Here is a 14,775-nt window from a genome sequence, read left to right on the forward strand (position 1 = left end):
TTATTTGAATAAACTGTGCAGTGTTGAGGCGTCACGACCTGTTCACTGAAGCCATTACATGTAAACGCAGTATTCAAAATTACGTGGCAAATGGACTGGATCTTCAGTTAAGGGAATGACATTATTCTTAAATGTTAACGAGTATGTCAAATTAACAATGCCCCACATGTAACATAATATCTCATTCTATCTCTTGCTTCGGATTTATATAATCTATTGTTACTCATAATGTCATAACAGAAGAAACGCAAATACAAATTCGATGAAACCGTGGCATGAAATGGTGGGTAAATTATGTGAATTAAATTGGATCACAATATTAATGAAGATTTGAAGCAGTCATATGATTTCAGTGCTAGCGTACATTCTACTTCGGTCTGATAACACCGCTTAACTTTAAGCTCTATTGCACGAGTTTCGGAGACATTGCACTTTTTCAAATCTCAGTGAGGTGAAATACTCACTGGTCCCTCTCATATTACTAACAGATCATCAGGCTAGTGAGAACTCCTCTGTTTGTTGATAGTGTAGCTTGTATTTGTTGTGCTGTTCTCCGCTATTGTACTGCCTGGCTGGAAGAATATGCTATTAAATTTTGTACTTATGTAAAGAGACAACACAAAATATAATTAATTCTTTAAAACACGGATTCAAGATTTTAACTATATGAATTCTTCTTTTTATTTTAATTGCTTGAAACAATTCAAGGAGAATATACTTCGACAGTGTACCAATAATTAGGCACACCTTCAGGTAATACAAATATTATGATTCTGGACATTATCTATCGCCCTGTTTTATCTCAAAATACCATCCTGTTATATTAAAATAGACAATGTTTTCGAGACTGGATTCTGTCTCTGTCTTCAGATAAATCATAGCCAGTTGGGCCCAACCTACGGATCCTATTTACAACTTCAGGTATATGTAATTCTTCCAAATGTGCTTCCTTGTGATAATACTAGACCTGATGTATGGGGTTGAGATTATAAAATACGGCTACTAGATCTAAGAAGGCCGGGCACGGTAGCCGAGCGGTCTAAGGCATTCACTGTCTTCGCTCGCTTGGAAACCGGGATCGTGGGTTCGAATCCCACTCAGGGCATGGATGTTTAGTTTGTGTGTGTGCGTTTTTCTGTGTTTGTGTACAGGTAGAGGCCTTGAGACGAGGTGATCACCCGCCCAAGGAGTCCTACCGAATGTGTAAGATCAAGAAAAACCGAAGTGAACGGAGAAGTTCATGGAGGTAGGCCTAGGCCCACTGGGGCTGTAGTGCAAAGGAGAAAGAAAAAGATGTAAGAAGAATCGTACCTAACAAAAGAGTGGATAAACAAAAGAACATCTGAAAAAGCAAAAAAACAAAGGTATCCCTGTAACAGGCCGTGGAGGCCCATAGGGTTGTGAGATGTTGAGGTTCCCACATTTTCCAGAAATTTGGCTAATAGATGGCGGCAAGGTTATCAGCTCTACGCACCGGCAGCCTTTACCCCCAAGAATATTCCTGGTACTCATTTCTGTTAGAGGCTGGTCGACTCCAGTGCTATAGTGCGGCTGGAAGGATTAGGTAAATTGAAAAAAATCCAATGACTTCATCGGGACTTTAACCCGCGACCTCCCGGCTTGTAGCATAGTGCTCAACAAGCTACACTACCGCGTGCCGCCATGAACATCTGAAGTAAAATTATTTTATAACACTAATTCAGGAAAGCACAAATGCTGGAAAGAAACCGGGCTCATGTCTTCTTTTGGAAGCACTAGACACCAAATTACAAGAGCTCTAAAATAATTTATGTAGAAAAGTACTGGGATTATTAAAAGCGAAGTAGAAATTTTAGGGGTTTACACAACGAGAAATTTTATAATTCATAAATTTCTACTAGTGTTGTTATTATACTGGGATCGAGACGGTTGATGTGGAACTGACACGTAGTTCAGAAATAGGAGACACGAATTGCTAAATAGTACATCCACTACGTTGATGGGAACTGTCAGAGAGCTATACTCCTTATTTGGGAAAGAGACCTGGACGAACCTGTGGAATCTCGAACCCCGTTACGCTACAAGCATGCCCACATTTGAGCGCAGCAGACTGTGCCGCCAGGAATGATTGACAATGAAAATATAGTCAATATAATTAAATTACAGCGTGTCCAACAGACAGGGAACATGAAACTCCTAACTTACAGGATATCAGCAGACCGTGCATATAAGTGAGATACCATCTCCTTTGTACCTTGCATTAGCACTGTAATTGTCATAGCGTAGGGAGATTTCTCAAGGCTATACAGAGCGCGACGAATTGCCGTTCTTGTATCTTCCTGTGGGTGGATGTGCAAAATGGAAAGTGAACATTCGGCTTCAATGCACGGTCTGAAACAACGGCGCGTGCAGAGCCAGAACAAAGGCAACAAATTAGGGCTAAAAATGTAGGGACATAATATATGTAATATGTATATGTGCTTAACTAATTAAGCACTGCTCCGTGAAGGTGTATGGGGGAGTGGAAGTTTAGAGCCAGACTTTCTTGATCCCGCTACTAACTGGAGGTGAATAGTCAGCTTCACGCCCCAGCCGTTTTGTCCCGGTGAAAGTATCCCCAGTGCCTATTGGAAGGGAGGTTGAGTGGACCTCAGATCCGGTCTGGACGACGAAGAGAAGAGAAAATTCTTAACCTTACCGGGACTCGAACACCAACCCCTCGGTTATCCAGTCCGTAGCCAGATGCTATTCCCACTATGCTAATAATGAATTATAATATTATATAGGTAAATACTGTCTTCGTTCATAATTTTGTTGCGTTTCGGTGTATGCAGAATATCACTTATTAAATTTGTGATTTTTATTTTATCTGTGCATTAAATTTCGGGGAAGTCTCTTGAAATTTTATAATAGGAGTAAGGTCTATACATATAGGACGCGCCATAGCTCAAGCGGTTAGTCGCTGGCTTCCCACTGAGACAGCCCGGGTTCGATCCCGTGTCTGGTCAAGTGGGATTTGTAGTGGACAAAGTGACGCTGGGGCGGGTTTTCTCCGAGTACTTCGGTTTCCCCTACCAAGCTTCATTCCACCAAATTCTCCATCATCATAATCACCCAGGGCAGGTACAATTGGCCAATCAGTGGCCGCCGTGCCGAGTGGACCCAGCTAGACTACACCCTCCAATAAGCGAAAAATATCTATACATATTGTAAATAAATATATACGTTACAGCGCTCTGTGGTAGATAGATGGGTTCAATCTGATCGTATCCTTTTCAATGCGCCAATGTCTTGAAACGCTTTATTTACGCGCTAGGACCTCTGAAATATGAAGAAGGACGCCTGTAGACAAGCAACCCATAGGGTTCCGAAGTAGCAGAAGACGTCGCATTCATAGGACAAGTTGTTTATTTACTAATGAATCAGATGTTACATGATACAGTCCCTGACCATACCCACAGTTTGTTTAGTAGTCTCTTCCTCATTTGTGAGTGGACTGTGGCGGACATGAACACAAGTGCAGACTGCACCGAGACTCTTCTAGTCTGTGGGGAAGCCACCAAGGACACCATTTTCAACTCTAGAACTAGCCATGTATGGGCTCAAGAGAATCCTAACGCGAAGCATATCCGAAGCCACCAACACCGCTTCGCAGTCAATGTGTGGGTATGGATTATCGATGGACATCTAATTGGCCCTCACCTCTTACCTCTGCGACTTACTGGTGATATTTACCTAACATTCCTCCAAGAGACCTTACCCGAGCTGCTAGAAATGGTGTCTTTGGAAGTCCGCCATGAAATGTAGTTCCAGCATTATGGCTCCCCTGCACACTGCACTAATGTCGTCCTTGAGTGTTTGCATGAAACCTTTGGCAATAGATTGACTGGACATGGAGGCGCAATAACCTGACCCCTCGCCCCCCTGACTTAACACCATTGGAATTCTTTCTCTAACCATCCGGGAAATGCCGGAAATCTTTTTCAAATAGTTCAGTATAACATAGCCAGGCGGTGCAGAACATGCAATGAAGTCGGCGGCAGCCATTTTGAGCAACTTTTATGATGTAGAATAGCGATAACATTCCCTAAAGCTTATACATCCTCTCGGAAAATGTTGTGACCTTTAGTGCCAAAAATAAGTGTTTCAAAACATTGGCATATTAAAAACATATGATGAGATTGACCCCATCAATCTACCACAGAGCGTTGTAACATATATTTATTTACATTCTGTATATGTATGTAAGTTTATTCCTACCAAAATTACACTCTTTACATCAAATGAATAAAAAATATTTCTTCTCACGATAATAGAATAAAATATTTTTTTTTACATAGAATTTGGATCCTGACAGCCGTGTTCATTATGAGGACTATCTTCCGGGGTAAAACGTCTTTCATGACATCATTTCACAGAAGATAGAACTCTTCAAATTTGAACATACGTACTCTCCTTACTACACTTCATGCTTTGCGTTATCCCGTTCTTCGCTTGTTACTTTTTATAGTGCCGCCAGCAGCAAAAAAAATATATTTTTTATTAAATAAATAAATACGATGTAATAAAGAAGATGTATGTAATAGCAACGCCATTGTATTTTATTTAGGTATTACTGTGTTCGATACAATGGGTTACCAACTTTACTGCCTGAGGTAACTGATTATGTTACTTAATTTCTGTAGGCAAATTTCAGGTGCCTTGAAAGAGATCAGGACCGTCGTCTTAAAAATCCTCATTTGTTAACCATTCGTAATAATCTTTCTGTGTAATTTGACGCTGTAATAATGTTTGCAGCAGGAACAACAATACTGATTACAATAAGAATAATTTATCATGTTCCTGAATCAAAATAGGAATAGGAAATTACAAATTTTATTTTAAAAGCCAGAAGGTGTTTTGTCTATATTCTTATTATTTTTCAACGAAATATAAAAAATTCTGTGGCTTTAGTCCGCAAGCGAACTATGTCGACCACCGCCGCTTGTCGGCGAAGTTAGTGCCAACGTTAGCGGATAGAGGGTGGTGCGTAGTCAGCGCAAGGAATCACCACGGCCGTTAATTTTCAACGAAATATATGATAACAAATATAATTAACGTGACATGAAGATCAAAATGTAGCAATGCACAAATTTATTCCACTAAAATGAAAAGAACACGCAATACAAATCTCTCAGTAATAAATAAACGTAACTTATGGTTAACAGAAACGCATGTCATATGTTTGATGAAGATGCACACAACCGACAATATAAATCTCTCTCATAGTATTCACACGTGACAGTCCAGAGTGAGTTATAGGAAGCCACCAGCACCGTGGAAAGTGATTTCGGGTTTAGTATGTCCTCCTGCCGTCTTAACGATGGCGCTGAACCCGTTATGCTTGTCTGCAGTGTACTCGACTGTGCGGGTGGCTCCGTCAGGCTGAACCAGGCTGTAGGAGCCCTTCACAACGTCACCATCTCGGGACTCCCATTGGTTCTTGACGTCACCGGTATGGGGGTCGTGCACTGCGTAGTTGAACTTGTAGTGTGCTGGAGCCTGGTTAAAATAATTCAGTTCAGCTCAGTTCTCATTATCACAGCCCAAAGGCCAACTACAAAGTGAACACGAGTAAGAAAAAGAAAGCACAAGCACAAACAATATATGAAAGAAGGGAATTTATATAATTTGAATAAACTAATAATATCAATAACAATAATTCAATTAACGTAAGATAATAAAGGTAAGGTTGTCCCTGTGCTTTACTAATTAAGTAATACTCAACGAAGGTGTATGAGGGACTGGAAGTATAGACCAAGCTTTTGTTGACCTCGACACTAGTTGGAGGTGAGTGTTCACCTTCACGCCCCGGCTGCATTACCCCCGGAGAAAGGGCCTCCGGTACCCATTGGATAGGAGGCCAGGGTGTACCCCAGAACCGGTCTGTACGAGGTGAAGAAGTGAAAATTCTTGCCCCCACTTGGACTCGAACTCCGACCTCTTGGTCATCCAACCCGTACAGTTGACATAAGCCACAGTTATTAAGTAAAAGTGAGAAAGGTAAAATGTATATATATATATATATTTACAATGAATACAATTAATGTTGTAGTGACTAGAAGGACAATCATTAATATAAAGTAGTATAAAATGGTGAAAAATTTCAAATATTAAATATATAATATAATAATAATATTTTTTCTGAAATTATTTACAGAACTGTGCCAGACTGTGAATAATTTAACACCCGGTTGTTGTGGTATACAACCTTTTTCACGTTAGCACTGTTTTTAACATTTTCTTTTCTATCTATAATTAATCATTTATCCTCATCTTACCTTTGTATTTGAGCCTGGATCTATCTTAATATTGCTCTTCAGTAAGAATAAGTGTTTTGCTTCTGCAGCTCATTATCTTTCTATATAATAATTTCTCATTCTTGTTATGTTAATTTCTACATTAAAAATATCTTCTCCAGCAACTCAGCGGTATGAGTTTAGCACTCTTCTTACTTACGTAAAGAGGGCAAATAATTAACCATTGCATAGCCTCATTAAATAACCATTGCCATTAATTAGAGTCTTTCTGAAGAAGCTAATAGTCACGCAGATAGTCAAGAAAATGTCCTCACTTCATGGAATTCGAAGTTTCAATACCATGCTCACAATACCTCAGCGCTAGAACCAATCTTGAGCCAGAAGAATCCTGCGCATACCCCCCCCCCCCCCCCCCCCCCTNGCTGGCCTATTTCTTTGAGGTCCATATTAATTGTGTTTCCTCATTTATCCAAGTGATGATTTCCCTTCAGGTTTTCAGTCTTATGATTTCTTCGATGCTAAACTAAACTTTGTCCCATTCGCCATGTTCAGAAATAGTTAAAGTCTCTTTTAATACTTGATTTAATTGAACACCATGAAATAAGTTATTTGTGGAGACTCAGCGGTTAAGTAGCTGCTAGATGGGGCAATTTTTGAACATATTGTGACATGTAGAACTGTCGCGAGGCAACGACCACGAAACAAACAAATAAGCAACGTCCGTTACTAGGCAAACAGAAAGATAGGAACTGTGTTTTCTGTGTTGTCCGTGCAGCAATATTATATACAGGACAATTATTGAGGAGTGAGGTAACTCAGTGTTAGTCGGTTAAGTCAGTTGATTTGATTTAGTTGGTTGGTGAGTGACTGGATTAGTCAGCCAGTTAGAGCATTTCTGAAGTTCAGTCGTTCTGAGCTTTTGTTGTTAGAAGCTGGTAGTTGAGGCCGGGGACATTTCGGGAACCTGGAGAAGAGGAACGTCCATCGTTGGAAATCGCTACGAAGAAACTGCTAGTGAAGACGTGACTGTTCACGCTAGTGTATGAAGTGCAAGTGTAATAGTGAATTGTAAAGTGTAGTCAAGCCCTGTATCAAGGAGCCTAATAAATTCGATCATCAATCCAAAATCTCTCAATAGTCACACTCATGCATTTTACAATGTTATAAATTTCCATAAGGTAATATTTTGTTACATAAATTTTCTACAATACTTACTTTTCAAACATGAAGCTAATATTAACAGTATGACAATAGGACACACCGTAATATTACAAGGTTTATTGTGACACGGATATTGAAATATCACCACTTTCATTTACGTCGTTCGTGTAATTCTGTCTACTAACAAATTTCCTTCATTTAAAGTACTTTCCTATGTATGTCCTAGTCCATCGGCCCACCACAATCAAAATCGTGCCGAAATCAATTTAAGCCACTTTTTTTTTGCAACAATAGACATTCCGCTACACAACAAATTGTCTTAATTTTTGGAATATCGAAATGTCTTCAGGTTTACAGAGCTTTGCAATCGAGTGGTTAGGATTTCTTCCCTAGACTTTGAGTTATTCTGTGTTAAAGTTTCTGGTGGGAGACCGACTGTGCTGACTAGGGTTGCTGAGAGTTTTCTCGGTCTCTTCCGAGCAATGCAGGGACCGTACCCATAATACGTATTTCTGCATGGATATTTTTAATTCCCTTGTTCTCCAATGCTTCATACTTCAAGCCTGAGCATGTTGCTCTATCCTGCCTGTATATACTTATGGAACAAGTTCCATGTAAATTGTAGTCCCTAACTCGGTTCACTTCCCAAAGTTCCATTTTACACCGTTCTATTCCTCTTCTGTCTTCCTTTGTAAAGCAAGTGTCAAGTAACTTCGAACAAGGCCAAGAGTAACCTTGTTACTTGTTAACCTTGTTAACTGGCCGCCTGTCACTTCTAACACCCACGAATCCACCCCCTTCTTTAAAATTTTTCTTCTGCGCATTCAAGGTTACTCTTGGCCTTGTTTGAAGTTACGTGACACTTGTTTTACATAGTTCAGTATATACTTATTTCTCGCAGTTCCTCCTTAAACTACTCGTATTAAAGAGCTTTAGATGTATCCTGTCTCTGACATCTCAACTTCCACGTGCTACCTTTCGGTAACAAATTATGTTTAATTACTCTTTTCCAAATATGGTCTCCTTACATCAGAGACGTCAGTGCACGAAGCAATGTTCCTCACGAACTGGCGCTCTAAAATCTAAATATGTTTCCACAATTCCAAATGTTCAAAGAACAAATGTCATCTACCTTCTTTCAAATGCTCAATCTCTATTGTGAAACCAGCAAAACCTAAAAGTTATGAATTATACAGTTTTATTCCCAGTTATTTGTTTCATTTCCACTATGGCTTACCCCATAATATTTGAGGTTTTCATGGCGGTGATTATGAAGAACGCCGTTTTCTTGGATGTGGCGCCGTGTAGATATTTTATTAACCGACGTTTCGGAAGAACGTATCACCTCTATCTTTAAGGTATAAATAATCCGCGAGCAATGAACCAGTTCACGCCACGTTCCAGATGACGGTATTCTTCATACCTAACCTCACTTTCAAGAAATATTTTCTCTTAAGGAAGGCGTTGATGGATAATGGGGGCCGTCCAGTATCGTTAGAGACTAAATTTCCAACAAGCACGCGCGTCCAGCACAAGCCTGTATTGTCGTTGTGTCACCTGTATGACATCGCAGACTTTCTCTTACGTAAAGAAATGAAAATTGTAGAGATATATTCCTATTGCACCAGTTGAAGGTCTCGAAATATTTACGATTTATAGCTTCAGCAATTTCACTGGCAGTGTGTTCAAACCGTCTATTTTTTTCTCGGGACTTTTAATTTTCATGCAGTTAAACACGTTCGCATCAGTTTGTTGCTTTGTGTCTCTAAACACGTACCCGACACGTATACAAGGACAGGACAGCAATTTCTGGTAACACAACTTACAAAGCTGTAGGCTCCATAAAACACGAAAATACTCACGTGATAGTCCTCATGTCCGTGCGCGAGAGCTGATGGGTAGAATCCGTGGTGAGCGTACCCTGGATAGGCAGTAACAGCTGCGGCCAGCGCAGTCACAGCAACGACGGAGAGTACCTGAAACACATTCACCATTCGAAATAACTGTTTCCTGTACCTGCAGACGCTGCAGACACAGTGATGCGTTGTCATAGAGGTCTCATTCTCTTGCCTGAACAAGCTAAGGGAGCAGACTTCTAGCGTCCTTCGTGGGTCAACAACCTTCAAGAAGAATGTAACATGAGTAACCGAATAGTATATTTTTATATTCTCATAATTTTTTACAGTAAAATAGTATTATGTTTACTAATAACTGTTTCTCTTAACCATCTATTAAGCAGATATATTCTTACGTATTGAAATATTAATTTTATTCCATGTGAATATACGCATATATATTTTTTCTCGCCCGATTTTAATTGCTGTTTCAATGACAGAAATTTCCACGTTTCGGCAGTTTTTTTTCTGTTTATGTGTTTTTATTTCTTTCCTTCCTTTGTTAATGCTTACTTTATATATTTTTTTTACTGTTGATTAAGCACGTGAATAAGTGAAGTACTGAATTAATACCATAGGTCACAATCGTCCTTAAGGAACTAACAGTCTTTGAACTAGAGAAAAAGCTTTCCGCCTTTTATATAACCCGGAAGTAAATTACCATACCCACAATAGACCACAACTGGTATTCTAAACTGGGTGAATCTACTCCGCATCAACAGATAAAATTTCTTTAAGATCTATTCTAATATTATCGTCCCGTCTAAAACAAAACCCTTCAAAAAGCATCTTCCTTTCAGGTTCTCTGACTCAAAATTTTGAGAGCCTTGCTCATTTCTCTCATGCATGCTAAAATCCCCATTATATAATCCTTCAAGTTTTATAAACCTATTAACGTTGGTGATACACACAAACTGTGTTCCTCTGCACTGTGCATAAATGACAAGAAATTTGTTCACCAGTTCAACTTCAGTTCCTCAAAAGGAACCATGCTCCGAGTAGCTAAACTGGGTACTTTACAATTGCAATGGCACGTGTTGCTTCAATATGCTGCTATAAGCATTGAAAATGAAAATTATAAGAGTATTTATATATATAATTAATTTTATCCCTGCTACATTTTGAACCTTTGTTATAACTCTGGTTGCATAACGAGTATGTAACATCACATGATTATACGGTTCTGCAAACAATGCCCTAAAGTTATCAGTGAGAACTCCTACCTGAAAATCGTACATTTTAAATTTAAAATACGTTTCTTTTTCTGAAGACCTATGCACTGGAAAAATTAAACTGCGAATGCTACTTAAGTGCTCATTACTATGGTCTTATATACTGCTGCACAGGTACAGGACAGAGTGACACGTGAGTATATGTGTTTGTGTTTGTAGGGCTTTCGTATAGGAAACGCTAATTGATACCTGTGGTGGAATGCAGGAAGGGGTACATAACGTTTGGTTGCTTCGGATCATCGAACCATGAACAAGCTTACGTAACAAGTCAGACACACACAAATAGTGATACCCATTGTTTTTATTGGAGAGTAAAAAGAATATAATTATATAGATTATGAAATGTTAGACCGTGGAATTTTTCATATTCTTATATTTCTACAGTAAAATGGGTTTCTCTTTATAACGGACACAATACGAGAAGCAGAAATTAGTTTCCTCCTTATGCAATTTATCTTGCCAAAATAAACGGCGTCTTTAATTATTTTAGTAATATTATTAGGGTCAAACACAGTGGCCTCGCGGTCTAGGGCATGAAGTGTCTTCTCTCGCTCGATAGCTGAAATCGTGGGTTCGGATCCCACTCAAGGTATGGGAGCCTATGTGTGCGTTTATTATATATTTGTGTTGTCCTGTGTAGGTAGAGGCCTTGCGACGGGCTGATCGCTCTTCCAGGGGTTCCTACTCTCTGTGTTACGAAACTGAAAAAGAGGCCAGGGCTCAACAAAGGGCTGTAGAGCCACGGATGAATGAAAACAAAATATTATTAGGATAATCAAGAGAAGAAGGACGAGGTAATATTGCTCATTGGAGATAAATGCTTAAAAATTGTTAATCGGAAAACTGAAGAGAAGAAGCCACTTCGGAGAGAAATTATCTTGTATAGGAGAACGTTAAATGGATGCACAAGACAAAGGATATTGTGTGGCTTAGATGCAAGTTCAACTTAGGGCCAAGTTGAGAGCACTTGTAAACACAGAAATAAAATTTCTTATTCTGTAAATAGCGTAGAATTTCTTGACTAGCTGAGTGACCAATAGCTTTCTGAAAGGGACTCTTCCACATAGTATATTGCTGCGCACTGGTCGCCACTCTTACTCCACTGTATCGCAATTGTTTACTGTTGTCATATTTTAATGTTTCTGTCTTATTTTCCGAGGCAACGTTAAAATTATATAAGATTTGTGGTTTTCACGGCGGTGACTATGAAGAAAGTAGTCTTCTAAGATGTGGCGCCTTGTAGATATTGTGTTAACCGACGTTTCAGATGAACGTATCGCCTCCATCTTCAGGGTCGAAGAAAATAGAAGAAATCCCAGAAAACCGTTTTCTTCAACGTTAAAATTATTTAGATTTTGTATAGAAAATTTGTGTTTAATTAATATTATATTAAAAGATTTTTAAAGGTACATATTGATCCATCTGATAGGCTTGGAGAGAATGAAAATAGCAACAGTCCTAAGCTGTTCTGAGCCGCAAGAACGTTTGTGCCTACTCTGTTTTCTCTACCGGCGATACAGAATGTAACTCCGAATATTAGGTTCCACCTTGTAAGTAAGTAACTACATGAAGCATGTGAAAATATTATTCTTTCAACTAGTGACGAAATTCACGACCATTTATACTATGTGCAGTAGAGAGCACTACTGGGCCTTACCCAGAGCAACCTTCAACCAGTATTTCTGATTCAGTTCATTATAATGTTCTCACATAAGACCACTTCTCCCAAATGGCTCCTTTCCTTTACGCTGGCTATAATTTTTACTAATTTATCTCCCCCATAATGGCTACATGTCTAGCGCATCGCATCTCCCTTCATTCCTTCATCCTAATGATATTGTCACGTGTTGGGTGTGTCACGCGACAAATAACTTCACGCCTTATTTGATATAGCAAATTTATTGCGCATTCGCTCTTACAATCACACAAATTACAATCTGACAATTACTGCCATCGGCAGTATCACAAATACTACACTGCAAATGCCAGAATACAACTGCTGGCTAACTCGTTATTCTCCGCTGGCTAGATTGAGAACTCAGAACTGACTGCTGGCTAACTCGGAACTGACTATGAATAGTCAGGGTCAGAGTCAGAGTCAGAGTCAGAGTCACATTGCGACTGACGGTCAGTCAGTCTTGGTATCGAGCCTCAGTTGGGGCTCATGACCAGATATTAATTATTATCGTTTGACAGTTACGGTCTTGTTTCTGTGGGGCGCCTTCTCTGACGAGAGGACGGGTCTGTCTTTTGTATATGCTGCTGGCCCTTGCCAGCGCAGTCTTTCTCGGGTCAGAGTCCCTTGGGACTCGCGACCATATTTTACTGTCTCAGAATTGAGACTTGAAAGAGAGAGAGAGAGGCACGCGCACACATACACACACATACACACTTAATCTTCAGAAGGAACGTCAATACTTATTCGGAAACTACCATCACAATAGGTGTTCTGATTGCAAAATTACATACACACATAATGCCTGGAATACACAATGTACACAATATTCAAATTTTCACAATCACAGCAGCCTTCCTGGTATTACAACTTTTAAAGTGGTTAAAAAATTTAACTTACCTGGACTTAAATATATTTAATAGACACGGACAAATAGAAATGGAAATATGTAGAAAACCCACAACGACAGACATAACAATAAATAATAAATCATGCCACCCTGAAGAACAAAAATTGCCAGCATATAAAAATTCATCTTTATTCTTCATATTTCTTATCTAGAGTGAAGAAAAAAATATGGTTAGAGAATTTTCATGTTTGAGACTAATTTGAACGAAATACATAAAGCATATATATAAATTGGGTTAACCGTCACACAACGAATATACTCGCTTTTAATGTTTTACAATTAGACTTTTTATTTCGGTCTTAGAAGACCATCATCAGGCAATTTATATACGAGTAAGTTTACTCATTGCAATACCGACGTAAGAGAGAGACGTCTAATTTTGCGGACTTCAATATGGATTTCATTAAAACACATTTCTTTAATTAGCATAACTACTTATGTTTTTTTTTTCCTTGGTACTACAGCCCCAGTGGGCCTAGGCCTACCTCCATGAACTTCTCCGTTCATTTCGGTTTTTTTAGATCTTATACGTTCAGTAGGACTCCTTGGGCGGGTGATCAGCTCGTCGCAAGGCCTCTACCTGTACACAAACACAGAAAAACGCACACACACAACCTAAACATCCATACTCTGAGTGGGATTCGAACCCACGATCCCGGTTTCCAAGCGAGCGAAGATAGTACATGCCTTAGACCGCTAGGCTACCGTGATCGGCTAAGTATTTATGTGGATGTATCAAACTCAGGTCTGCTATTCTAATTATGTATCTTCTAATATTTTTCTAGGCGTCGTTGAAGTCAACAGATAGGTGGCGTAAATTACCACTTCTGTCTTCCGACGAAAGCAAGGGTGACACCAACAACTGACATACCATCCTCTTTAAAATATCTGAAGAAAAAGGTAAGGTTAAAATTCTAGATATAGATGGAAGGATAATATTGAAAAAAATCTAAAAGGAACAAGATATGAACGTTTTGTCTGAATTCATCTGGCTAAAAATAGGAATATGCCGCGCCATAGCTCAAGCAGTTAGTCGCTGGCTTCCCACCGCGGCGGCCCGGGTTCGATCCCGGGTCTGGTCAAGTGGCTTTGTGGTGGACTTAGTGGTGTTGGGACGGGTTTTCACTGAGTACTTCGGTTTCCCCTGCCAATCTTCATTCAACCAAATTCTCCAACATAATCACCCGGGGCAGGCTACAATAGGTCAATCAGTGGGCGCCGTGCCGAGTGGACCCAGTTGGACTCCACCCCCCAATAAGCGAATTTAATTTTAAGATAGGAACCCGAGACAGGCGTTTTCATACTCGTAAGCTAATGGACTTTCTGGTTCCTTAAATATTCAGGAATTTCTTGACCAGCTGAAGTACTGTTAGCTCCTTAAGAGGGGCTCTGCTGACGGAGTGAGTAGTACGCAATGTATGACTAGTAATTTATGTCTTGCGCTGAAATCAATAATGACAATACCCAACAGATATTTACTGTAAACAAGTACAACAAGAGGTTATTTCCACCAATTTCTTATTCCGTACTGGAAACAGAAATAACAGATTTGTGTACCACTCAACGTAAGGTTTCGAGTCTTTTCTTGGACCAATTTTGCCGGTTTTTATTTTTCAACTTTAAA

General features: G+C 39.4%; 1 protein-coding gene across 1 annotated transcript; it reads right to left on the reverse strand.

The window, feature by feature from the left end:
- Positions 1–5,120: 5,120 nt before the first annotated feature.
- On the reverse strand, positions 5,121–10,654 carry LOC111870021 (cuticle protein 19-like). The gene is made up of 3 exons (XM_023861956.2): positions 10,558–10,654; positions 9,302–9,415; positions 5,121–5,520 (listed from the first exon to the last, which is right to left on the reverse strand). The coding sequence occupies exons 1-3, from the start codon at positions 10,570–10,572 to the stop codon at positions 5,275–5,277; spliced, it is 375 nt and encodes a 124-aa protein (XP_023717724.1). The 5' UTR covers positions 10,573–10,654; the 3' UTR covers positions 5,121–5,274.
- Between the last annotated feature and the right edge of the window lie 4,121 nt (positions 10,655–14,775).

This window comes from Cryptotermes secundus, unplaced genomic scaffold (genome assembly GCF_002891405.2).
Source record: "Cryptotermes secundus unplaced genomic scaffold, Csec_1.0 scaffold1064, whole genome shotgun sequence".
NCBI classification, from domain to species: Eukaryota; Metazoa; Arthropoda; class Insecta; order Blattodea; family Kalotermitidae; genus Cryptotermes; species Cryptotermes secundus.

What these genes read in the sequence shown, in the direction of transcription:
- LOC111870021 (XM_023861956.2), bottom strand. An exon ending in ACGGACATGAGGACTATCAC is followed by an intron (nt 5,521 to 9,301) that starts GTGAGTATTTTC and finishes TATTTTAACCAG; the next exon opens with GCTCCAGCACACTACAAGTT.